Below are 25,101 nucleotides of genomic sequence, written 5' to 3'. Positions count from 1 at the left end.
GATGTTTGATGTGTGAACCTCTAAAACTAAAAATGTAATAAAATCATTTAGGCTAGTTTATGCCTAGTATGAGTAATAAGCTTATGTCATAAAATTCAGTATTAATTTTAACTGAAAGCTTAAACAACTCCCACTCACTTTCTTCTTGATCACTAACCTCCATCAGACCTGCTCCTTCAGCCCTGTCAGTCTCCATCTTTCTCCTCTCCCTCTCTTCGCCTGTTTCCAGTAACACGTTATTTTATTAAACTCAGATTTAGAAGAACTCAAGGCTTAATGAGTAATCAACCAGTTTAAATTTGCATTTGTCTGAACTGGTAAAATCTTCTCACCTGACTGGTCTATGGCGGAGCTGCCGCCTTTTTTGAAGAAATGTCGTACATTCATCTACAGATTAAAGAATTGAGGGATATAAAATTGCATTATGATCAACACAATGTGACCTTCACTGACATTAACTGATTATAATCTATGCCTTCTGATATGATTATTTCCAAATACTTAAGAGGCATATAAAAGCAAAGTATGTAAAGAGCTGTCAATAACACTATTTATATCTCTTTTGCTCGTTCTGGCTGGCTCGTCAGCTAGTTAGTACAGTGGAAACTGCTTATAGTGATCACGTCTGTCTGGGTCAAATTAATCACTATAAGCGGATGATTATTATAACCAATTTTTTTTTCTTTTTCTTTATTTCTCATGCAGATAACAATCTAATTGACATTTGTATATTTATTACATGAATATAAAGTAATGAAATGGCCAGTTTCGCTATTTTCTGATTGTTTCATGGTGGTTACTAATAAACACACCCACACCCCGCACCTCCACACCCCTGATAATGGTGCCCCAGCTGCTAATTCCAATATCATATGTGTATCATGGGAGTAACGTAAAAAATAAAAATAAAAATAGAATTACCATAATTTTAATTTTTTCCCCATGTTTTCATTTATGAAAAGACCCAAAATGAACACTGTAAGCGGACTATTGATTAATATAAGCAAATTATTTAAACAGCATTTGTATAAAACTGATTGTCCTGAGCTTTTTGATCCATATAAGCAGTTGATAAGATGTTTCCACTGTATAACAGTGGGGGCTGTGGGGGGCTGAAGCTCATTAGTGACCTTCTTTCTCCAGGTTTTCTTAAGGCACTATTTTAGGATTTTGGCAGATAGGAAACCTCCAGCTCCTCTGTCTGTGTATGAATCCAGGTGGAAAGGTCTTTATGCTCTTACACCCACAGACCATGCTCAGATTGACACTGTTTTCATGTTGTAATGAAAAAATGTCACTTTTAGCTATGAAATATATTGTTTCACAATGTCTGGCACCAGTAGTCACCTTACAGTGGCACCAATGCAACAAGGCAACTTAGTTTCACCACTGTGCACTATATACAATACATACAATTCTACTACTGCATTGAAATGATAAAATCATGTAAAAGATAGAAATTAAAACTAGAACATTTGCTTTCTTAAAAACAAACAGTCCATCTGATAAGTAACAATTTATCCTCATTTAATTCTCTCAATGGTTGAACAGAGTTGTATGTCTTTCTATGTCCTGGGATTTTATATGGGATGTAATAGACCTTTTTCACAGAGGACATTTTGACATGTCAAAGCAAGAAAATCACAGGTGCAATTAATAACAATAATAATGGCTGAATCCCGTGATGCAGTGCATGATGGTTCACCTGTTCCTTGGGAACCTGAATGGAACTGAGCCATCATTAATGTGATCAGTTTCACCTATTGCTTGTCCTGCTATGACAAGTCAGTATGTCTGTTGGGAAGGTCTGTTACGTCTATTAGTATTACGTGCGTGTGCACACACACACACACACACACACACACACACACACACACACACACACACACACACACACACACACACAGGCCCAAAATTAATTATAAAAGGAGAAAACCCTCTGATGTTCCTCAGCCCAGGACCTGTGCTGTTGGGATAACAAGGGCTTATTTAGAGGGATGAAACATTGAAGCACTTGTAGTGAGCATTTTCAAATTTATTCTGCTTGAGAATTGTGCAGTTTCATGGACATATTTAATTTTACTCTGTTTTGAACATACAAAGCCAACTAAAGCATCTTTGTCAAGTTCTGTATATACCAAATTAAAGATATTAAAGACTTGTATCCTAATAATATGTGCTGTACTTTACAGAGACAAATGTATTAACTGAAATGAAACTCATTTTGTTTGAATTGATTGATTGCGATGTACAAAAGCCTCAGTCTCTTAGCAGTTTTTGAGTGGACACAAACTTAATCATCATTGTCTGATCAGGTTTAGGTCAGGTTAGGTTACACTGATGATGCTTAGACAGCTTCAGCGAAGCCGACATGGTTGTTGGTGCGGTCGTAGATGGAGTAGTACTCTCTGAGGAACACATCTCCAAAGATCCACAGAGGCTCACTAGAGGGCAAGAAGGTGGGGAAGATTCCCACTGAGCAGCACAGTTTTCCATCCAGTAATTGCTGGAGGTAGAGACAGGAGATAGGGATATCATTGTACGCACAGCCACAAACACAAACCATGGAATGTACAGACACACAGAAATACATGCTAATGTTATGCATACATGAATGATGTAAGCAGAAGGAGGCAGAGGCAAGGGAACGCCGCTGATGACAAAGTAGAGGACTGGCAAGTTGTCGATCTGACTGCAGTCCACCACGAACTAGAGACAAAGGGCAACAAAGAGATACTGTGTGAAAGGGACAGAAAGTACAGGCAAGTTGTGTGATTTGACTTGACTTGACTGCTCATAATCTCTCTATATAAAGCAAGGAATCTCTGTATGTATGTATGTTTGTCCTTCGCATATCTTGAGAACCGCTCATCTGATCTACTTCCTACCTGGCAGATGGAAACGAGGAAGTGCAATGTTGATGTGTCAAGTTGTTTGGATGAGCGGTTCTTGAGAAATATATAAAAATACCTCATAAGTAATGTTGCTCCTACAACATTGATTTACTTCTTCTTCTGCCCTTGGAGCCAACGAGTGGAAATACTGACAGCGCCACTCTGCCATTGCAACCCACATTGTGGTCGGAGGGGGATTGCATCCATAGTGTTAATGACTTGAAAACGTTTAAGAGACTTAAGCTCTACTATTGAACTGTGTGCTGTGAATGAAACTTGGCATGTACGTTCAAAACTTGGTGCAGAATGTCTCAGGCACGTTCAGAAATATATAAAAAGTGCCTTTATAAATACATTGCTTCTGTTTCTTATTTTTTTCTTATTTTCTTATGGACAGCGCCACTCTGCCATTGCAACCCACATTTTGGTCAGAGATGAGATTACAAACGTAGTGATAAGACCTACCATAGAGAATCAATTGAAAAAGTTTAGAGTAAAGTTAAGCTCTGTTCCTGCTCCTCACACGCAGGAACTTTGTATGTGTGTTCAACACATCGTCTCAGGCACATTTTGAACGGTTCATCTAATCAAATTCAGCTCAACTCAAAACAGATATTCTGTGTGTGAGGCATTTAGGGAGCATCAATAACTTGTAGTGTCTACCAATAGACTGCATGTGATGCGTTTAGGGAACATGGGTAAATTACATAGACTGTTTTAAAATATGGACATAGTCACCGTGACATCACCCATTGGTTTCTGAAGAGTGGTGTTGAAGCTCAAAGTGAGCCACTTCAGCCGTTGCCATCTTTGCAGTGTGTGACTCTGCCTAACTCCCGGCCAATCCAAAATGGGCAAAAAGGCGAGCCGAATGGCTGAAACAAGCCACCTAGCGGCTGGCGGACCTGTCACTCAAAGCAGCTGTGTCTTCCATTATGCATAACTTTATGGCTTAATAAAATTTAAATGGGTGAATTATAAAAAAAAATTCACCCCCTGTACGGTTGTCATGAAAGGATAAATTAGCTATGAAGACCAAAAACTGTTAGAGAGATTGACTCATTTTTGGAGCCAGCCTCAAGTGGCCATTCAAGGAACTGCAGTTTTTGGCACTTCCGCATTGGCTTTATTTTTCAGCCCTGGATGTTGCCACTTGGTAAATTATAGCGTCTACTGATAGCCTGTGTGTGAGGCGTTTAGGGAACATCTGTAAATTGTAGCATATACTGATAGTCTGCATGAGAGGTGTTTAGACGATGGGCACAACTCTCTCTAGGTATTGAGAAACCGGCATGTTCCGAACAGGCACGTTTTGAACGGGCACTGCACTAGTAGCTTTTAAATGGTGCAACCTGAGGACAAAGTATGAGGGATAATAATGGTGACTTACTTTCTGACTGCTTCATCTGTGTATGTGTATGTGAGAGAGAGTGTTTGTCTGTCTTACCATTCCATATTGGTTCTCTTGGGCTCCAATGACTTCCATGATGCCAGATATGAACTGGGCTGGGGCTGTCATTAGGGAACTTCCAGTGTCCACAATGGCCTGGCAGCCCTGGGAGCACCAGCCCATCTCCCGACCATTGATCTGGAAGCTGCAGTGCACCACACATTCCAAACCGCCAAGTTAGTTTCTCATACGGTCACATTACCACACAAAATTATCATTAATCTAGGCAGTCATTTGACACTTCATGTTGATAAAAATGTTGAAAGATTCAGACCCTTCAACGGCAATCTGCCAGTAGCCCTTAGCGGTGACAGGGGTCCAGTAGATGTAGCCCCGGTACAAGCTGGTGTCCACTGTTCCGAAAGACACTACGCTGCCCTCTTTTTCTTCCCTAAACCAACAACAATACCAAACTTAGCTGCTGGCCATATTAGCTTATCTACTGTTACGTTTAAACATCTGGTGTCAGATATACAGTACCTGGAAAGGTAGAAAGCGAATATGTTGGCATCCAGCAGGTTGTGGGCAATCATGTTGTCCATGACGGGAGTTTCTCCTCCAGCAGAGATAGATGGGTAGGACAGGCCAAGGATGCCATCAAACTTGGCCAACACAAAGTTCTCGGTAAGCTCCTTTGTGCTCAGACCAATCTCTTGTTTAGGGATCACAATGTTGGCAATCTACAAAGTCCGAAACACAAAGCAATATGTTGTGTGACAAGAAAATCATATATTTGTATACTCATTCAAGCTACAGCCTAGTCAAGATAGGTATGACTACTGACTGTACAATCATTACAAATGATCCTTTAAATTCTATGTGATGAATAGAATTTTCTTGTCTTTTCACTAACTCAACACTTCAAACAAAAATTGCTGCACTGGTCTTTGTGTGTTCACACTTTCCAGCATGATGCCACTCTGGTTACACCTTTGTTCGGGATGTATTTATTGTGAGACTGTTTCTACATCACCAACTCAACATTCTAGTTTGTGACGGGCTCTATGTTTCAGTACCTATTACTCTAGTCCAGTGTGCTCCAAATGAATTTTAACAAATGGCAACACCTTCAAACCAGTGTACTTGCTTAGTTTAGTGGTTTAGACTCACAGTGAAAGTGTCATACCCAAAGATTCCATAGAGACTTCCAGTCCCATAGCCCACGTAGAAAGACTGACCCTTGGCAGTGAAGGTGGAGGACTGCTGGGGGTTGAACTTTTTGTGTGTGTCTGTAAATGGCATAGATCAGGATTATCTCTGAAGCCAGTGCCATAAACATGTGCTCATGCTGTGCAGAGCCTTCTGACATACTGAAAATTCACTTGATTATAGGAATCACAAGCTAAATGCTAGATGGCATGACTGGAATTACACTAAAAATCCACATGTACAATATATAATCTCTTGGAAACAAAATGGCAAACTGGAAGCTCTGCATGCTTCTCCTATGTCAGCTTTAAGTCCTCCAACAGTGTTTCACATGCAAATATACCCTGGAGAAAGTGACAGATGAGGGATTTTGTGGTGGGAAGCTTGTTGATTTGTACTCACTGCAGGCCTTAGTGTTACAGTAGACGGAGTCCACCCACAGGTTGGCAGAGCCGGTGTCAAACAGCACCAGGAAGGACTGCTCCGTAGTAGGTGGTCTGGGTAACACATCAGTTAGAGGAAAAAGAAAGTACAAACCCATCAGTCAGTTAATTCTTTAATCAAAATGTTGTGTGTATAGTGTGTGAAAGAAGCGATTTCTTACATCAGCGTAGTTGTTGATGTACATGTAGGCAGAGGTAGCGAACTCAGGCCTGTACTTGAGAGCGGGGTCCTGATAAGGCAGCTCAATCCCTTTCTCTCTCAGGGCCTCACGCATAGACTTGTGCCTCATCAGAGGGACTCTGAGAAAGAAGGCAGCAAAGACACAAAAATTTTTACTTTAACTAAGGGGATCTTGAAGTCAAAGGCCAGATGTTGCTCACAGATGAAACAAGTCTGTTTAATGCAAAATTGAGAAATACAGGGTTTGTTTCCTTACTTGACCCCTTCAGCGAGCACCACACAGATCAAAACAGCAACGAGACACTTCATGATTCCTCCTGTACACACAACACTACTGAATGGGTACAACTCAATGTGGAGCTGAACAGACTTTATATACTGTACACCTGTTAATCCCCATATCAGCCAAACTATTATCACAAATTTAGCCATATCAGCTGAGTCAGGGTGACCCTCAGTGTTTTTTTCTTAGATTCTATGTACTGAAGTTGCACATCCAACTTTGATAGCAACATTCCATAAACACAGCCAAAAATCTCCTTTTTGTAAAAACTGATACAAGATGTTATTCAGATGGGTCTATCCGATTAAATAATATAGTGTTAACACTGAATAATTCATATGGATATCTCAATTTAGCATTTTAAGGGAAGTACAGTAACAATTACTAAAGTGATAAATATTGCTTGTTTCACATAAAAATCATTACATGTCCGAGCATTACTCACAGTTTTTTGTCTTTTAAAGAAATGGATGAGCACAGAGCAATGAATTTGAATTATTCATTTAGATTTTCTAATATTTTGTTGTAAGAGCTCACCTTTGTTTTCCCCAAAAACTGTCTGCATGCTGTAAGAAATCCTCAAGATGGAACTTTAATACAATTTTATCCAGTTATCCAATATCAACATCAAGGTTAAGTTTAATAGTCTGTGTGCAACTGTACTGGAAAATGGAATGGAAAATAAATGTGTTATATCTAGGCTTAAGTATCAATATCACCTTAACTTAAAAGTTTTATCTCAGCACTTAGATAACTTATCACTTCTGACATTGTTTAAAGTTGATAGCTTTTATTGTTCTGATAAAACAAAGTCCTAAACTTCAGTCCTTGTTTTTTGCACCAAAAAAACAAGGACAACATACTGCTATATAAATTTTAGAGCTTAAGGACACACAATTAAAATGAAATTTGATCACGCCTATTAATTGTTTTAACTACTTTTATAAAGGTTTACTCTGACAGACATCATATCAGGGGCATCACTAGAGACTTATGGATAGGGGGGCTAAGCCTTTACCAGGTAGGTCTGGGGGAAGAATTTTTTTGTAAATGGACCCAAAATGTCTGTCATGAATTTAGTCGCAATAGGTGTGAAATCAACACAATAGATCTGTCTCTTCATAGTCTGTTATAGGCACGGATCTAATATGACTTAAATGCTTTCCATCCACTTACAACAGGCACAGATCAAGCAAAGGTATTGAAGTCAAGGAATGCTATCTCTTCTCTCTTAGATAAGTTGCAGGTCCTAAGTATGTTATTCATACACAGACTGATGAACTCCCACTCACTTTCTTCTGATCACTAACCTCCATCAGACCTGCTCCTTCAGCCCTGTCAGTCTCCTCCATCTTCCTCCTCTCCCTCTCTTCACCTGTTTTCAGTAACATGTTATTTTATTAAACTCAGATTTAGAAGAACTCAAGGCTTAATGAGTGATCAACCAGTTTAAATTTGCATTTGTCTAAACTGGTAAAATTTTCTCACCTGACTGGCCTAAAGCAGAGCTGCCAGCCTTTTTTGAAGAAATTTCATATATCCATCTACATGTTGAGGAATTGAGGGATATAAAATTGTGTTATGATCAACACAATGTGACCCTTTCTCTGATATTAACTGATTATAAACAATAATCTATGCCTACTGATATGATTGTTTCCAAATGCTTAAAGGGCATATAAAAGCAAAGTATGTAAAGAGCTGTCAATAACACTATTTATATCTCTTTTGCTCGTTCTGGCTGGCTCGTCAGCTAGTTAGTACAGTGGAAACTGCTTATAGTGATCACGTCTGTCTGGGTCAAATTAATCACTATAAGCGGATGATTATTGTAACCATTTTTTTTTCTTTTTCTTTATATCTCATGCAGATAACAATCTAATTGACATTTGTATATTTATTACATGAATATAAAGTAATGAAATGGCCAGTTTCGCTAATTACTGTAGCTGTTTGACAATACAGTACAGCTGTTTCAAACACTTGTTTTGCTGCTGACGCCTTCCTGACTCATTTTAAGATGAGAGCTAGAGAGTGGATGAGGAGAGCGAGCAGTGGTAGCGTGAAAGCCGGGGAATGGGAGGAAGAAAACATTATTTTCTGATTGTTTAACAGCAGTTACAAATAAACACACCCACACCCCGCACCTCCACACCCCTGATAATGGTGCAGCAGCCGCTAATTACAATATCATTTCTCCAGTGCACTTGTACTTTTTAAATTGCCCAGCTATAGGATTTTCATCTTCCTCTCTCCTTGTCCACTTTCTATTCCAGTTCCTTTGATTCCCTACCTGTCTTCTGTATCCTTCTGTTTCTCCATTTCTCTCTCCAACCCTTCACCCAAAATCAAACATGGGATTTCCTTCTACTTGTGTGTTGGTGGCAGCTGCCTTGGATACAGCTGAACTGATGTGGTGATTTTCCACTGTGTATGACACACCCACAACATAGTTTTCTTGAAGACTTGGGTGGGTGAGGAGCTCATTAGTGACCTTCTTTCTCCAGGTTTTCTTAAGGCACTATTTTAGGATTTTGGCAGATAGGAAACCTCCAGCTCCTCTGTCTGTGTATGAATCCAGGTGGAAAGGTCTTTATGCTCTTACACCCACAGACCATGCTCAGGTTGACACTGTTTTCATGTTGTAATGAAAAACTGTCACTTTTAGCTATGAAATATATTGTTTCACAATGTCTGGCACCAGTAGTCACATTACATTGGCACCAATGCAACAAGGCGACTTAGTTTCACCACTGTGCACTATATACAATACATACAATTTTACTGCTACATTGAAATGATAAAATCATATAAAAGATAGAAATTAAAACTAGAACATTTGCTTTTACACGACTAGTCTTAAAACAAACAGTCCATCTGATAAGTAACAATTTATCCTCATTTAATTCTCTCAATGGTTGAACAGAGTTGTATGTCTTTCCATGTCCTGGGATTTTATGTGGGGTGTAATGGACCTTTTTCACAGAGGACATTTTGACATGTCAAAGCAAGAAAATCACAGGTGCAATTGATAACAATAATAATGGCTGAATCCCATGATGCAGTGCATGATGGTTCACCTGTTCCTTGGGAACTTGAATGGAACTGAGCCATCATTAATGTGATCAGTTTCACCTATTGCTTGTCCTGCTATGACAAGTCAGTATGTCTGTTGGGAAGGTCTGTTACATCTATTACTATTACGTGCGTGTGCACGCGCAAACACACACACAGGCCCAAAGTTAATTATACAAGAAGAAAACCCTTTGATGTTCCTCAGCCCAGGACCTGTGCTGTTGGGATAACAAGGGCTTATTTAGAGGGATGAAACATTGAAACACTTGTAGTGAGCATTTTCACCTTTATTCTGCTTGAGAATTGTGCATTCATGGGCATATTTAATTTTACTTTGTTTTGAACATACAAAGCCAACTAAAGTATTTTTGTCAAGTTCTGTATATACCAAATTAAAGATTTTAAAGACTTGTATCCTAATAATATGTGCTGTACTTTAAAGAGACAAATGTATTAACTGAAATGAAACTCATTTTGTTTGAATTGATTGATTGCGATGTACAAAAGCCTCAGTCTCTTAGCAGTTTTTGAGTGGACACAAACTTAATCATCATTGTCTGATCAGGTTTAGGTCAGGTTAGGTTACACTGATGATGCTTAGACAGCTTCAGCGAAGCCGACACGGTTGTTGGTGCGGTCATAGATGGAGTAGTACTCTCTGAGGAACACATCTCCAAAGATCCACAGAGGCTCATTAGAGGGCAAGAAAGTGGGGAAGATTCCCACTGAGCAGCTTGGTTTTCCATCCAGTAATTGCTGGAGGTAGAGACAGGAGATAGGGATATCATTGTACACACAGCCACAAACACAAACCATGGAATGTACAGACATACAGAAATACATGCTAATGTTATGCATACATGAATGATGTAAGCAGAAGGAGGCAGAGGCAAGGGAACGCCGCTGATGACAAAGTAGAGGACTGGCAAGTTGTTGACCTGGCTGCAGTCCACCACGAACTAGAGACAAAGGGCAACAAAGAGATACTGTGTGAAAGGGACAGAAAGTACAGGCAAGCTGTGTGACCTTGACTTGACTGCTCATAATCTCTCTATATAAAGCAAGGAATCTCTGTATGTATGTATGTTTGTCCTTCGCATATCTTGAGAACCGCTCATCTGATCTACTTCCTACCTGGCAGATGGAAACGAGGAAGTGCAATGTTGATGTGTCAAGTTGTTTGGATGAGCGGTTCTTAAGAAATATATAAAAATACCTCATAAGTAATGTTGCTTCTACAACATTGATTTACTTCTTCTTCTGCCCGTGGAGTCAACGAGTGGAAATACTGACAGCGCCACTCTACCATTGCAACCCACATTGTGGTCCGAGGGGGATTGCATCCATAGTGTTAATGACTTGAAAACGTTTAAGAGACTTAAGCTCTACTATTGAACTGTGTGCTGTGAATGAAACTCGGCATGTACGTTCAAAACTTAGTGCAGGATGTCTCAGGCACGTTCAGAAATATATAAAAAGTACCTTCGTAAATGTTAAAAAATTTTCTTCATAATAACCTTTAAAACAATAGAGACTGGAGCCGAAGTATCAAAATTTAACAGAATTTATTTTCTTGTACAAGAAGGAGCGTTTCGCAGTGCAACACACAGGATGAGGTTACAAAGAAAAAGGCTCCTCGAGGAGCGCCTACAACGAGTTTTTATACACCTTAAATGGGCGTTACAGTCCTTTTCTTAATCTATCTGTCATGACTCGTCCTGTCTTTAGGTTATGTTCTGTTTTTTTTCTTTCCCATTTAGTTCTACATTTCCTGTTTTATTTTGGTTGCTAACTCTCCTCTCGTTTCAGATCCACTTCCTGCCTTTGTGTGTTTCCCGCTCCTGTCCTCGTCACCATCCACCTGTGTCTCATTACCCTCACTCCTCTTGTGTATTTGCTCTGTGTGATCCCCGCTCCCTGTGCCGGTTCGTCTTAGCCCTTTGTCGCAAGCGTTCCAGCATTATCTTCTTTGTTACAGTCTCTAGTGTTTTTTGATCCTGGATCTGCTTTTTTGTCTCTGCCTCTGCCTAGCCCTTTTGGTCTTGTTGCCTTCTCTGACTGCCTGCTGTACGGAACCTGCTATTAAAAGACTCGTTTTTTGGAACTGTTGTTCGAGTCGTGCGTTTGGGTCTAGTCCTGGTGTACCAGACAACCTTGTCAGTACGAACTGTCCACACCATGGACCCAGCCAACTCAACCACACTAGAAGCCGCTCTGCACTCTCAGGGCGTGCATCTCACTCAGCATGAGGAGCAGCTGAGCTCGGTCTGCCACGGCCTCTGGGAACTCAACTCCTGTTACGAGGGGCTTCACACCTCGCTATCTAACCAAGTGAGTAAACTTACTGATCCAAATGCAGCAGCTCCTGGGTAAACTCAGCCCTCCAGTTCCTGTCTCGTCAGCTGCTTCCTCACCGGCCCGTACTTCTCCTCCTCCCACTCCTGTGACTGTGTCCTCTTCTGTAGCTCTCCCTCTGTCCAGACCAGAGCGCTTTTTGGGGAACAAGAACAATTGCCAGGTCTTTCCGGTACAGTGTGGACTCCTCTTTGAGCTGCAGCCAGCAGCCATTCTCTGGACCTCTTCACGTCCACTCTGTCCAAGATTTTTGACCACTTGGCTCCAGGTCCGGATGCTGCCCGGGCTTGCATGGACTTATGCCAAGGTAAACGCCAGGTAGCTGACTATGCCATTGAGTTTCGCACCCTGTCAGCTGACTATGGGTGGAATGTCCCCTCCCTGTTCGATACCTTCCACCATGGGCTAGCCGGTGCCATTAAGGACCAGCTGGTTTCCCTGGAGCGCCCCTCTGACCTGGATTCCTTTATTGCTTTAGCTGTTAAGATTGACAACCGCCTGAGAGAACGAGAAATGAAGAGGGCCCGTCTGTCCTTTTCCTCTCCCTCCTGGAGGGGGCCTCCTGTCCAATGCTCCTCTCCGTGTTGATCACCTTCTCCAGTGGCAGCAGCACCCTCTGGTGGGCAGGAGGAAACCATGCAGTTGGGACGCACCAGACTGTCCCTGGAGGAATGGCAGCAACGTCTACAGGAGGGGCAGTGTATTTATTGTGGTCAGCCTGGCCACTTTCTGAGTTCCTTTCCGTTAAAAGATCGAGCTCTCCGGTGAAGAGGAGGGCGCTGGTGAGCCAAACAATCTCTCCTAACTATAAGCCACGATATTTGACTGATGTAGAGATAATTTCCCCTATTTTCTCTGAAAGACTCAAGGTGTTGATAGACTCTGGTGCTGATGAGAGTTTTATGGACTGTGTTTCCTCTTTTTAAACCCTTAGAAGCCAGCGCTTTGGATGGGAGGTTATTATATAGAGTCACTGACCGCACCGAGCCCCCTCAATTCCTCACAGCTAAGGGACACACTGAACAGCTAAGTTTCCACCTCTATAGCTCCCCATTACACCCACTCATTTTGGGGTTCCCTTGGTTATCCCAGCACTGCCCACAAGTTAACTGGGCCACCGGGGAAATTATGGGTTGGGGGGAGGGGTGCCTAAAAAATTGTTTTCCCTCTCATGGTCCCCGAGAGTCTCAACCTCCCTCTGTTCAGCTCGCATCAGTCAGCCCTAAGCCCAAGTTAGTCTGATTATCCTGATTTAGCCAAGGTTCCCCAGTGTTATCATGACCTCAAGGAGGTGTTTAACAAGTCCCGGGCTACCTCCCTTCCTCCTCACAGAGAATATGAAAATGCTATTGACCTGCTCCCAGGGACTTCTCTCCCTAAGGGCCGTTTATACTCCCTGTCAGCCCCGGACCGTGAGGCCATAGACAAGTACATCTCAGCCTCCCTGGCGGCTGGGATTACTCGGCCCTCTTCCTCTCCAGCGTGGGCAGGATTCTTCTTTGTGGACAAGAAAGATAAGTCCCTCCGACCATGCATCGACTATCGTGGTCTGAATGAGGTCAACATCAAGAACAGGTACCCGCTCCCTCTCATCTCTTCAGCATTTGAACTCTTACAGGGAGCTAAGATCTTTGCCAAGCTCAATCTCAAACATGCCTATCTTTTGGTGAGGATTAGGGAGGGGGACAAGTGGAAAACTGCTTTCAATAGTCCTAGTGGGCACTATGAGTACTTGGTGATGCCATTTGGACTGACTAATGCCCCTGCTGTCTTCCAAAGCCTGGTTAATGATGTCCTGAGAGATATGTTAAATGACTTTGTTTTTGTTTATTTGGATGACATCTTGATTTTTTCCCCTGACCCTGAGACTCATATACAGCATGTTCATTGAGTCCTGTAGAGGCTCCTGGATAACCAGCTTTTCGTCAAGGCTGAGAAGTGTGAGTTCCATGTCAACTCCGTTTACTTCCTGGGATTCATCATCACACAGGACCACCTCCAGATGGACCCCTCCAAGGTTAGTGCTGTGCCTGATTGGCCCACTCCCACCTCCAGGAAACACTTGCAACGTTTCCTGGGGTTTTCCAATTTCTATAGACGTTTCATCAGGAGTTTTAGTTTTATTGCAGCCCCCTTACATGTACTAACCTCCCCTAATGTCAAGTTTCAGTGGACTCCCCAGGCTGAACTCTCGTTTCAGAGACTTAAGACCAGTGTCACCACGGCTCCCATCCTCACCTTTGATGTGGGAGTAGGAGGGGTCTTGTCACAGCGGTCCCCAGTGGATAACAAGCTCCATCCATGTGCCTTCCTCTCCTGAAAATTGTCCCCCTCAGAGAGGAACCATGATGTGGGCAACAGAGAGCTGCTGGCTATTAAGGTGGCTCTGGAGGAGTGGCGGCACTGGCTGGAGGGCGCTGAGCAGTGGTTTCTCATCTGGACAGACCATAAAAACTTGGAATACATCCGCTCTGCTAAGAGGCTCAACCCCTGGCAGGTAAGGTGGGCTCTCTTTTTCAACTGATTCAGTTTCATTCTGTCTTATCGTCCTGGATCCAGGAATACTCAACCGGATGCACTGTCCCACCAGTTTGACCCTGCACCCTCCTGTCTAGAGCCCTCTAATATCTTGCCATCCTCCTGTGTTGTTGGGGCGGTCACATGGGGGATAGAGAAACAAGTTAGGCAAGCTGGACTTGGTGTCCCGGTTCCTGTGGGTTGTCCCCCGAACAGGCTGTTTGTTCCCCCTTCTGTTCACTCACAGGTTATCCACTGGGCCCATGCCTCCCTCTTTGCCTGTCATCCGGGGGTGAAAAGGACCCTGTTCATCATCAGGCAGCGTTTCTGGTGGCCGGCCATGGAGAAGGAGGTGGGAGAGTATGTAGCAGCCTGCCCTACATGTTCACGGAATAAGACCTCCTCACACCCTCCTGCTGGTCTCCTCCATCCTCTGCCCATCCCATAGCGCCCCTGGTCAGACATCTCACTGGACTTTGTCACTGGTTTGCCACCCTCTGCAGGTAACATTGTTGTTCTCACAGTGGTTGACAGATTTTCTAAGATGGCTCACTTTATACCTTTGCCCAAGTTACCCTCAGCCAAGGAAACGGCTGAGGTGGTCCTGCATCTTGTGTTCTGCTTGCATGGTTTCCCCAGGGATGTGGTGTCTGACCGGGGGCCACAGTTTATATCCAAGTTCTGGAAGGCCTTCTGCACACTCATTGGAGCCACAGTCAGCCTCACTTCTGGCTATCACTCCCAGTCCAACAGGCAGACAGAGAGGCTGAAACAGGAGCTGGAGAAGGGCCTTCGCTGTCTAGTCACCAGTTGTACCTCCTCCTGGAGTAAGAATCTTGTCTGGGTCGAATATGTATGTCTATCTCAAGCTCCCTTTTTGACCCCGGATCTGCTTTTTTGACTCTGCCTCTGCCTAGCCCTTTTGGTCTTGTTGCCTTCTCTGACTACCTGCCCGTGTACCGAACTTGCTATTAAAAGACTTTGTTATTTGGAACTGTTGTTCGAGTCGTGCGTTTGGGTCTAGCCCTGGTGTACTAGACAACCTTGTCACTATCAAATACAGATTTATAGATAACATCATGTCTGTTTTCAGTTCTCCTGTCCAAGAGCCATCCTGCCCAACTGACCCCCAGATCACATGTCTCATCCTGTCTCCAACGAATTTTAATTTCTACATCTTCCTCTTTACAAATATAATGCTGAACTTTCCTTTAACCTTAGCTGATGAGTCTGCTGATGTTGCAGAGTTGCAGTACAAGACAGGAACAATTCATCATGATCTATGTAAAATAGTAACACACATACAGTGTAATCATAATTTTTAAAACAATAAATACGTTGCTTCTGCTTCTTCATCTGCATGTGGATTCAACAGCAGAAATACGGACAGCGTCACCCATTGGTTTCTGAAGAGTGGTGTTGAAGCTCAAAGTGAGCCGCTCCGGCTGTCGCCATCTTTGCAGCGCGTGACTCTGCCTAACTCCCGACCAATCCAAAATGGGCAAAGAGGCGGGCCGAATGGCTGAAACAAGCGACCTAGCGGCTGGCGGACCTGTCACTCAAAGCAGCCGTGTCTTCCATCATGGCTTAATAAAATTTAAATGGGTGAATTATAAAAACATTCACCCCCTGTACAGTTGTCATGAAAGGGTAAATTAGCTATAGAGACCAAAAACTGTTTTTTGTACCAGGCTGTAAACATGTTTATTTCTGCTGTATAGTTGGGCATTTTAATATGGGAGTCTATGGGGATTGACTCATTTTTGGAGCCAGCCTCAGTGGTCATTCAAGGAACTGCAGTTTTTGGCACTTCCGCATTGGCTTTATTTTTCAGTCCCACGGTTGCCGCATGGTAAATTTTAGCATCTACTGATAGCCTGTGTGTGAGGCGTTTAGGGAACATCTGTAAATTGTAGCATCTACTGGTAGTCTGCATGAGAGGTGTTTAGACGATGGGCACAACTCTCTCTAGGTATTGAGAAAATGTTTTGAACAGGCACTGCACTAGTAGCTTTTAAATGGTGCAACCTGAGGACAAAGTGTGAGGGATAATAATGGTGGCTTACTTTCTGACTGCTTCATCTGTGTATGTGTGTGTGAGAGAGAGTGTCTGTCTGTCTTACCATTCCATACTGGTTCTCTTTGGCTCCAATGACTTGCATGATGCCAGATATGAACCGGGCTGGGGCTGCCAACAGGGCGGTTCCAGTGTCCACAATGGCCTGGCAGCCCTGGGAGCACCAGCCGGTCTCCCGACCATTGATCTGGAAGCTGCAGTGCACCACACATTCCAAACCGCCAAGTTAGTTTCTCATGCAGTCACATCACCACACAAAATAATCATTCATCTAGGCAGTCATTTGACACTTCATGTTGATAAAAATGTTGAAAGATTCAGACCCTTCAACGGCAATCTGCCAGTTCTCAGTGGTGACAGGGGTCCAATAGATGTAGCCCCGGTACAAGCTGGTGTCCACTGTTCCGAAAGACACTACGCTGCCCTCTTTTCCTTCCCTAAACCAACAACAATACCAAACTTAGCTGCTGGCCATATTAGCTTATCTACTGTTACGTTTAAACATCTGGTGTCAGATATACAGTACCTGGAAAGGTAGAAAGCGAATATGTTTTCATCCAGCAGGTTGTCAGCAATCATATTGTCCATGACGGGGGTTTCTCCTCCAGCAGAGAGAGCGCGATAGGACAGGCCAAGGATGCCATCAAACTTGGCCAACACAAAGTTCTCGGTAAGCTCCTTTGTGCTCAGACCAATCTCTTGTTTAGGGATCACAATGTTGGCAATCTACAAAGTCCGAAATACAAAGCAATATGTTGTGTGACAAGAAAATCATATATTTGTATACTCATTCAAGCTACAGCCTAGTCAAGATAGGTATGACTACTGACTGTACGATCATTACAAATGATCCTTTAAATTCTCTGCGATGAATAGAGTTTTCTTGTCTTTTCACTAACTCAACACTTAAAACGAAAATTGCTGCACTGGTCTTTGTGTGTTTACACTTTCCAGCATGATGCTACTCTGGTTACACCTTTGTTCGGGATGTATTTACTGTGAGACTGTTTCTCCATCACCAACTCAACATTCTAGTTTGTGACGGGCTCTATGTTTCAGTATCTATTACTCTAGTCCAGTGTGCTCCAAGTGAATTTTAAAAAAAGGCAACAACTTCAAACCAGTGTACTTGCTTAGTATGGTGGTTCAGACTCACAGTGACAGTGTCATATCCAAAGATTCCATAGAGACTTCCAGTCCCATAGCGCAGGTAGAAAGACTGATCCTTGGCAGTGAAGGTGGAGGACTGCTGGGGGTTGAACTTTTTGTGTGTGTCTGTAAATGGCATAGATCAGGATTATCTCTGAAGCCAGTGCCATAAACATGTGCTCATGCTGTGCAGAGCCTTCTGACATACTGAAAATTCACTTGATTATAGGAATCACAAGCTAAATGCTAGATGGCATGACTGGAATTACACTAAAAATCTACATGTACAATATATAATCTCTTGGAAACAAGATGGCAAACTGGAAGCTCTGCATGCTTCTCCTATGTCAGCTTTAAGTCCTCTGACAGTGTTTCACATGCAAATATACCCTGGAGAAAGTGATAGATGAGGGATTTTGTGGTGGGAAGCTTGTTGATTTGTACTCACTGCAGGCCTTAGTGTTACAGTAGACGGAGTCCACCCACAGGTTGGCAGAGCCAGTGTCAAACAGCACCAGGAAGGACTGCGGCGGTGTTCCAATGCTGATGGCTCCGTAGTAGGTGGTCTGGGTAACACATCAGTTAGAGGAAAAAGAAAGTACAAACCCATCAGTCAGTTAATTCTTTAATCAAAATGTTGTGTGTATAGTGTGTGAAAGAAGTGATTTCTTACATCAGCGTAGTTGTTGATGTACATGTAGGCAGAGGTAGCGAACTCAGGCCTGTACTTGAGAGCGGGGTCCTGGTAAGGCAGCTCAATCCCTTTCTCTCTCAGGGCCTCACGCATAGACTTGTGCCTCATCAGAGGGACTCTGAGAAAGAAGGCAGCAAAGACACAAAAAGTCTTACTCTAACTAAAGGGATCTTGAAGTCAAAGGCCAGATGTTGCTCACAGATGAAACAAGTCTGTTTAATGCAAAATTGAGAAATACATGGTTTGTTTCCTTACTTGACTCCTTCAGCGAGCACCACACAGATCAAAACAGCAACGAGACACTTCATGATTCCTCCTGTACACACAACACTACTGAATGGGTACAACTCTGTGGAGCTGAACAGACTTTATATACTGTACACCTGTTAAGCCCCATGTCAGCCAAATCATTATCACAAATTTAGCCATATCAGCTGAGTCAGGGTGACCCTCAGTGTTTTTTTTCTTAGATTCTATGTGCTGAAGTTGCACATCCAACTTTGATAGCAACATTCCATAAACACAGCCAAAAATCTCCTTTTTGTAAAAACTGATACAAGATGTTATTCAGATGGGTCTATCCGATTAAATAATATAGTGTTAACACTGAATAATTCATATGGATATCTCAATTTAGCATTTTAACAGTAACAACTACTAAAGTGATAAATATTGCTTGTTTCACATAAAAATCATTACATGTCTGCTCCGAGCATTACACACAGTTTTTTGTCTTTTAAAGAAATGGATGCTGAGCACAGAGCAATGAATTTGAATTATTCATTTAGATTTTCTAGTTTGTTTCTTTGTCTTTGTTGTAAGAGCTCACTTTTGTTTTCCCCAAAAACTGTCTGCATGCTGTAAGAAATCCTCAAGATGCAACTTTAGTACAATTTTATCCAGTTATCCAATATCAACATCAAGGTTAAGTTTAATAGTCTGTGTGCAACTGTACTGGAAAATGGAATGGAAAATAAATGTGTTATATCTAGGCTTCAGTATCAATATCACCTTAACTTAAAAGTTTTATCTCAGCACTTAGATAACTTATCACTTCTGACATTGTTTAAATTTGATAGCTTTTATTGTTCTGATAAAACATAGTCCTAAACTTCAGTCCTTGTTTTTTGCATAAAAAAAACAAGGACTGAAAACAACATACTGCTATATAAATTTTAGAGCTTAAGGACATACAATTAAAATAAAAATTTGATCATGCCTATTAAAGGTGCAATTTTTGTATCATACGGGACGTACATAAAGGGAAACACGTCTTTAGGTAGGGAATTTGCCAAAGCTGGAAACTAAGCATTGGGTTAGCGTTAACTAACTTTATGCTATTATTATTTAGCTAACGTTAGTGTTCACTCCTTATACTCATAGTTACACTCCTTACAATGCCCAGCTCAAGTTTTTCCTTTAATGTGTATTATTTTTGTTAACATCTGTGTTGCCAGAATTTCGACTATAATTCGACAGTGGCTGCAGCTGCACAGAGCCTTATATATGTGCTCATACACAACCTCTCGCAGGGACAGCAAGAGCAAGGAAGAAAGCAGGAACAAGGATCACCTTCTGTAGAACAAGAGATGGCCAGGTTTTAGATTTTATGGAATTTTATTTTTCATTAACATGCTCATGTTCTATCTGATGAAATCCTAAATTTTGGATATACTGGCGCCATCTCAGTTCAGAACATGGAGTCCATTGTTCGGTATGCTAGGACATGTATTTCTGTTTGTCTTGGAAAATATAATACACATGTAGGAAGTTTGTGGGAATTTTTTAATTTTCTACAGTTGTATTGCCATCATACTCCACGCAGTGCTGAGGTTGCAGCCTATGTTGGAACAACTAAGGGAAGGCCTGCAGCTGTATGACCAGGTAGCACCCAGATATCTGCTGACCCGTTTGTTCCAGAGGAAGATGTAAAAGTGAGCAGAACAATATGGACCATTTATTATTATGAACAGAAACACTTACGTGCTAAGAAATCTATGACATCTTGATTTTATCTCATCATAGGTAAACGCAGAGTTTATCATAACATCTATTCTTCCTCAACTGAGTGACAAAGTGACTACCAGGCATCAGCTTGAGCTGGAGATGATTAACTTTATTCAGGACTTCCTTTATGAAGCTGAAGATATATACTTTTTGATTTCCTGCTGATAAAAAATTCAAAAGCTGTCAAATTTGGGTGTTTTCGTGACAAAAGATTGAAGTTAATGAATGCCTGTAGTCTTTAAAAAAAAAAAGCTGCCACCTGTGATTATACTGATATTGAACAAGTTAAAGTTTTATTCTCCCTGAAAAATCCTGCTGATGGTAATAGGTATTATTTGCCAGGGTACTTTCTGTTTTTAAATCAGAAGCCAGCTCTCTGGCAGTTTTTTTATTTTTTTATTTTTTGTCTGAGCAAGGCCATAATCACAGTCAGCATACATATAGGCAGTGGTGGAAGAAGTATTCAGATCTTTGACTTAAGTAAAAGCAGCAATACCACAACGTGACAATACTTTGTTACAAGTAAAAGTCCTGCATTCAAAATCTTAATTAAGTCAAATTACATTAGTATTAGCATCAAAATATACTTAAAGTAGCAAAAGTAAAAGTAATCATCATGCAGAATGGCCCATTTCAGAATCATACATATGTTATTGGACTATAATTATTGATGTATTAATGTGTTCATCACTTTAATGTTACAGCTGGTAAAGGTGGAGCTAATTTAATTACTTTATAAACTGCTGGGTACGTACAGTTCTTGAGTAAATGTACTTAGTTACTTTCCACCACTGTGTATAGATGATACATACAAATGATTCAGTTTTTCCTAAACCTGTAGTTCTTCATGAAAACTTTTACAAAGGCCAATCTATATCTCCATTATACGTTAAAGACTTATTGCTAATAATAACAAACAACGAAGAATTCCATTTATAACCATTTTACTTGGCTGAGATAGATAATTAGCTCCAAACCTCATGAAATCACACAAACATTTGATTTAATTTTTTTGGATCAGCTCTTGTATCTGAGCGCACCTCTGTCTAATCCACTTCTGTAAAGAACTGCACTGCAGTAAGGTAAAATTAAATTTAAACTGTAACATAACACTTGTTTTTTATCTATTTGCTTCATAGCTGAAGATCAGGGGAATGGAGATGACAAAGATGGCCCACATTCAGCATATGCCAAGACTATTGTGCTACCTGTAAGACATATGAGGTCCTATGATTAGTTGAAAAAGGTTAATGGATGCTTTTCATCTAGGCCAAGAACTTAACAATCTGTAAACAATTACCATTAACTGCCTCTGTGTTTCAAGGTTACACTACTACCTAATATTTACTTGATAAATATTTAGCACCAACTGCTACTGTTTTACTACTCTTAGTTCTGATTAAATAAATACATTTCTTAGTATTACTGAGTTCCAAGATCTTGCCATATTTGGAAAGAGGAATTAATCAAGTAAACATAAAAACACTGTATGGCAGTACTGTTGAACATTTATAAAAGACAATCAAATGTTAATGTTTTGAAGCGAATCTTGCAACAAGATTTCATAAGATTTATAATTTCCTTACATCATTTCTAGATGGCTGGCTTATCATCATGTTGTCTCACCGACATTTTGCTACCCAGAACTCTGAGAAGCAGTTTGAATTTTTCTTTTTACAATGTGGCTTCACTGTTGTCAGTCACAACAAATAAACATTTAAAACATATTCATTGTAAACTTGTTGGTGGTTGAAACTGGTTGAACCCTTGAAACACATAATGTTTGCATCTAGGGTACATGACTTAGCACATAGTTCAATACAGCTAAATAAATGTCTCAGTCGTAGGACTCAGATGGTCTTGTAACATCGATAGTGGCCCTAAGGCCTGCCACATCCTTCTCCCAGAGGGGACATTCAACAGGTGGAAGAATCACTCCAGAACTGGTGGCATCTATCTCACTGGCAGTGTTGAAATCAAGATCTGCATCCTCGATTTCCCGCATTTAAAAATAGCAGATTTCAAAATTAAAACTGTCATATAGAAATCAGGGGACATAAAGTAAAACTATAAAGGCAAGCAGATTTTACACAGCACATATAGAAGGCCCTATGCAGCTGCAGCCACTGTTGAATTATAAACGACTCATATTTTGAGCTTTAAACCTCAGGGAGGTACTGTGGACAAGTGAGAACCAGCAAAAATATGTACAGTATGTCGTCTCTGCTAAATGCAAAAAGCCTCCTTATGCTAACTAAATTTTGCACCCCACCTTCTTGTATTTTTTCTTATTTTTTTCCTATTTTGTTGGAAAAGGCTCTGCTCACTGAGGGAGCTCTCAAAGTAGCAACAAGCTCTAATCATCCCAACACATAATGATACACAACCTGAATATTCAACAATACCAACAATTAAGTCACATAGAGAGAATGTTGGGGTGGTGGAAGAAATCAGCAGAGTATTAGTGAGAAATGACATTAGCCTATACAGGCTGCCAGGTATACCTTTACGAATGTGGATGTTAGTATTCATCTGGTAAGCCAATGCTGATCGGAGCTCTGTTCTGCTCCTAATGTCAGTCCTCACTGAACTCTTACTTAGTTTTTAACTAAAAGTGAAGGAACAGGAATGACACTTAAGGTGATGCTGCTTCCTGGCAGTGACATACTGTACATTCAAATATTTTTTCTGTCACTTGCTCCTGCACTCCATGAGTGACAGACATTGAATTTTCCCTCATACTGTGAGCCAGTTCTCAGAATCACAGCAGTAACAAAGAACAGCAGTCTCTGCGCACAAAAAGATATTCATAAAATGTCACAGCAGTTTCAAAAATGTCAAAGCAATTTTTCAAACACTGAATGCAGGTACAGCATGTCCTGATAGTGTGTGTGAGTAAGTATGTGAAAGGTGTTTCCCTTTGTACTTTACAAATGATAGGTACCCATATGGGATTAAGATCACACACACAGTTATTAAAAATCAGTGGTAATCCTGTCCTGCCAGGGGATGTGATGTCAGAGGAACAGAAGGGGTTGGTTTTGGTAATAAACAGTGTGCACGTTGCTGCTAGCTGTGCTGTCCATGAGAGAGGGCCTACAGACTGTGATTGATTGCTTCAATTGGCCCGCTCCAGACAATCTCCATTATGTCTCTACGTGAGGAGACTGCATTCGGCCCTCTGGGAGACAGCACCCAGCATCACACCAGGGAAGACGGCCAGTGACACCCGCTGGTGCTGAACCCTCAGCTGCTAGTTTCAGAGCTGCTGTTCATCCTCCATTGGTGGTTTCTCACTCTGGAGGCAACTTCCCCTCTCTTAAAACACAGGGTGTGTTCTATTTCTTTCAGTGTTTTCCTCCCCTAAACTGATTTCAGTAGCTCCTTCTTGCCAGACAATCCAGCACTGTTGGAAAGAAAAGATTAGAGCGTGGAGATCTCCTTCTAAAAAGTTTTGTTTGAAACAAATGAGCATCCTACTCTTTAAGTACTCTTAAATACAGATCTCAGTAAATCCTGGTTGGTCCACCCAGTGTTCTTTAAAGGATCATTCATGTCATAGATTTGGTTAGCATTCCCATCAGCAATAAAAAAGATTCTACTCGCCAGTGTTTATTTTGGTACCTGATTTCTTTTATCTGATCATCTTTTGACAAAAATGTATATTAGTTTTAGTCAATAAAAGCTACAGTTAAATTAAATTTTAGCCTAATTTTTTATCATGCATTATTGTTTAGGGCACAGTGGTGATGATAGATGACCTGTCCAGGGTATCACCTGCCTCTCACCCAATGTCAGCTGGGACCCCCTGCAACCCTCTAAAGGATAAGCAGTAGCTAATAGATGGGATGGATTGATGCATTTTAAATGTCTTTTAAGCATTTGTAAGCCATACAAAAGATAGCGGACTGAAGGTAATATTCAGACATTGAAAAAAGATAATATTTCATCTGATTCTGCTGCACTTCTAGCTGTGAAAAAGTGTTAGACCTTGTAGTAAAAGTCTTTGTTTAAAACCTACGTTTATGAAAACACAAAAGCGGCGATATTACTGATCTTACTCCATCCATACAACATTAGACTTGGTCTAGCTTAAAAATCATTCTATTTATACTTGTCAAACTTGACCAAGATTTGACTCCAGAGGCTGTTTGAGATATAGTTTCTGTGTGAAAACAGGAAAAAAGGTTGATTTCACACCACATAAGACATAAGAGTGAATGAATACTAAGAGTCCTCCTTAAAAATGAAATAAAATGAAATTATATCAAATTAAATTACACAAGACAAATCAAATGAAATTAAATAATTTCATAAAAACAAGTTGTTTTTGGTGTTGAACTAGACTCCATATCTTGGAAGATGTTTTGTCCACTCCTGTTTGCATATGACAACAGACTCATAAAAACATGTTTAACGTGATGCAACAATAAAACAGCACCACTAATTACAGATACAAAATGACTGTGGAGTTGATTCAACAACATTTTATTATTATAAGCTTTGTGAATGTAGGATTTATTGCATGGCTGTTGTACTATATTGCATGAGATTGTATAGAGCCGTAGACAGACTTTCTATTATATTTTGTTAAGCATGCACTAAATGTTGCAGTTGTGAACTTGATTTGATGTCTAAAGAATACAGAGGCCTACTAAAAGACCACTGGGTGTCAGTATTGAACCATGATTCAGTGTAAGATTCAACCAGCCTCTAGAGAACATAAAGACAGCACTTCCATTTTCTCATTCTAAACTAAAAGAACACAACTTGCAACATGCAGTCTGGCAAATATGATAAATAATTAACGTACTGGTATATGTAAGT

At 41.1% G+C, this 25,101-nt stretch overlaps 1 protein-coding gene and 1 pseudogene across 1 annotated transcript; both read right to left on the bottom strand.

The window, feature by feature from the left end:
• Positions 1–2,059: 2,059 nt before the first annotated feature.
• On the bottom strand, positions 2,060–6,508 carry LOC137175689 (gastricsin-like; annotated as a pseudogene).
• Positions 6,509–9,714: 3,206 nt separating this feature from the next.
• LOC137175645 (gastricsin-like) lies at positions 9,715–18,575 on the bottom strand. Its single transcript, XM_067581446.1, has 9 exons — positions 18,523–18,575; positions 18,247–18,385; positions 18,022–18,139; positions 17,581–17,699; positions 16,951–17,150; positions 16,748–16,861; positions 16,471–16,618; positions 10,336–10,434; positions 9,715–10,231 (listed from the first exon to the last, which is right to left on the bottom strand). Exons 1-9 carry the CDS (start codon positions 18,573–18,575, stop codon positions 10,073–10,075), a joined length of 1,149 nt encoding a protein of 382 aa, XP_067437547.1. The 3' UTR covers positions 9,715–10,072.
• Between the last annotated feature and the right edge of the window lie 6,526 nt (positions 18,576–25,101).

Source organism: Thunnus thynnus, chromosome 23 (genome assembly GCF_963924715.1).
Source record: "Thunnus thynnus chromosome 23, fThuThy2.1, whole genome shotgun sequence".
In the NCBI taxonomy this organism is placed as follows: Eukaryota; Metazoa; Chordata; class Actinopteri; order Scombriformes; family Scombridae; genus Thunnus; species Thunnus thynnus.
The sequence above is the reverse complement of the archived record's forward strand: the minus strand, read 5'-3'. Positions and strand labels throughout refer to the sequence as shown.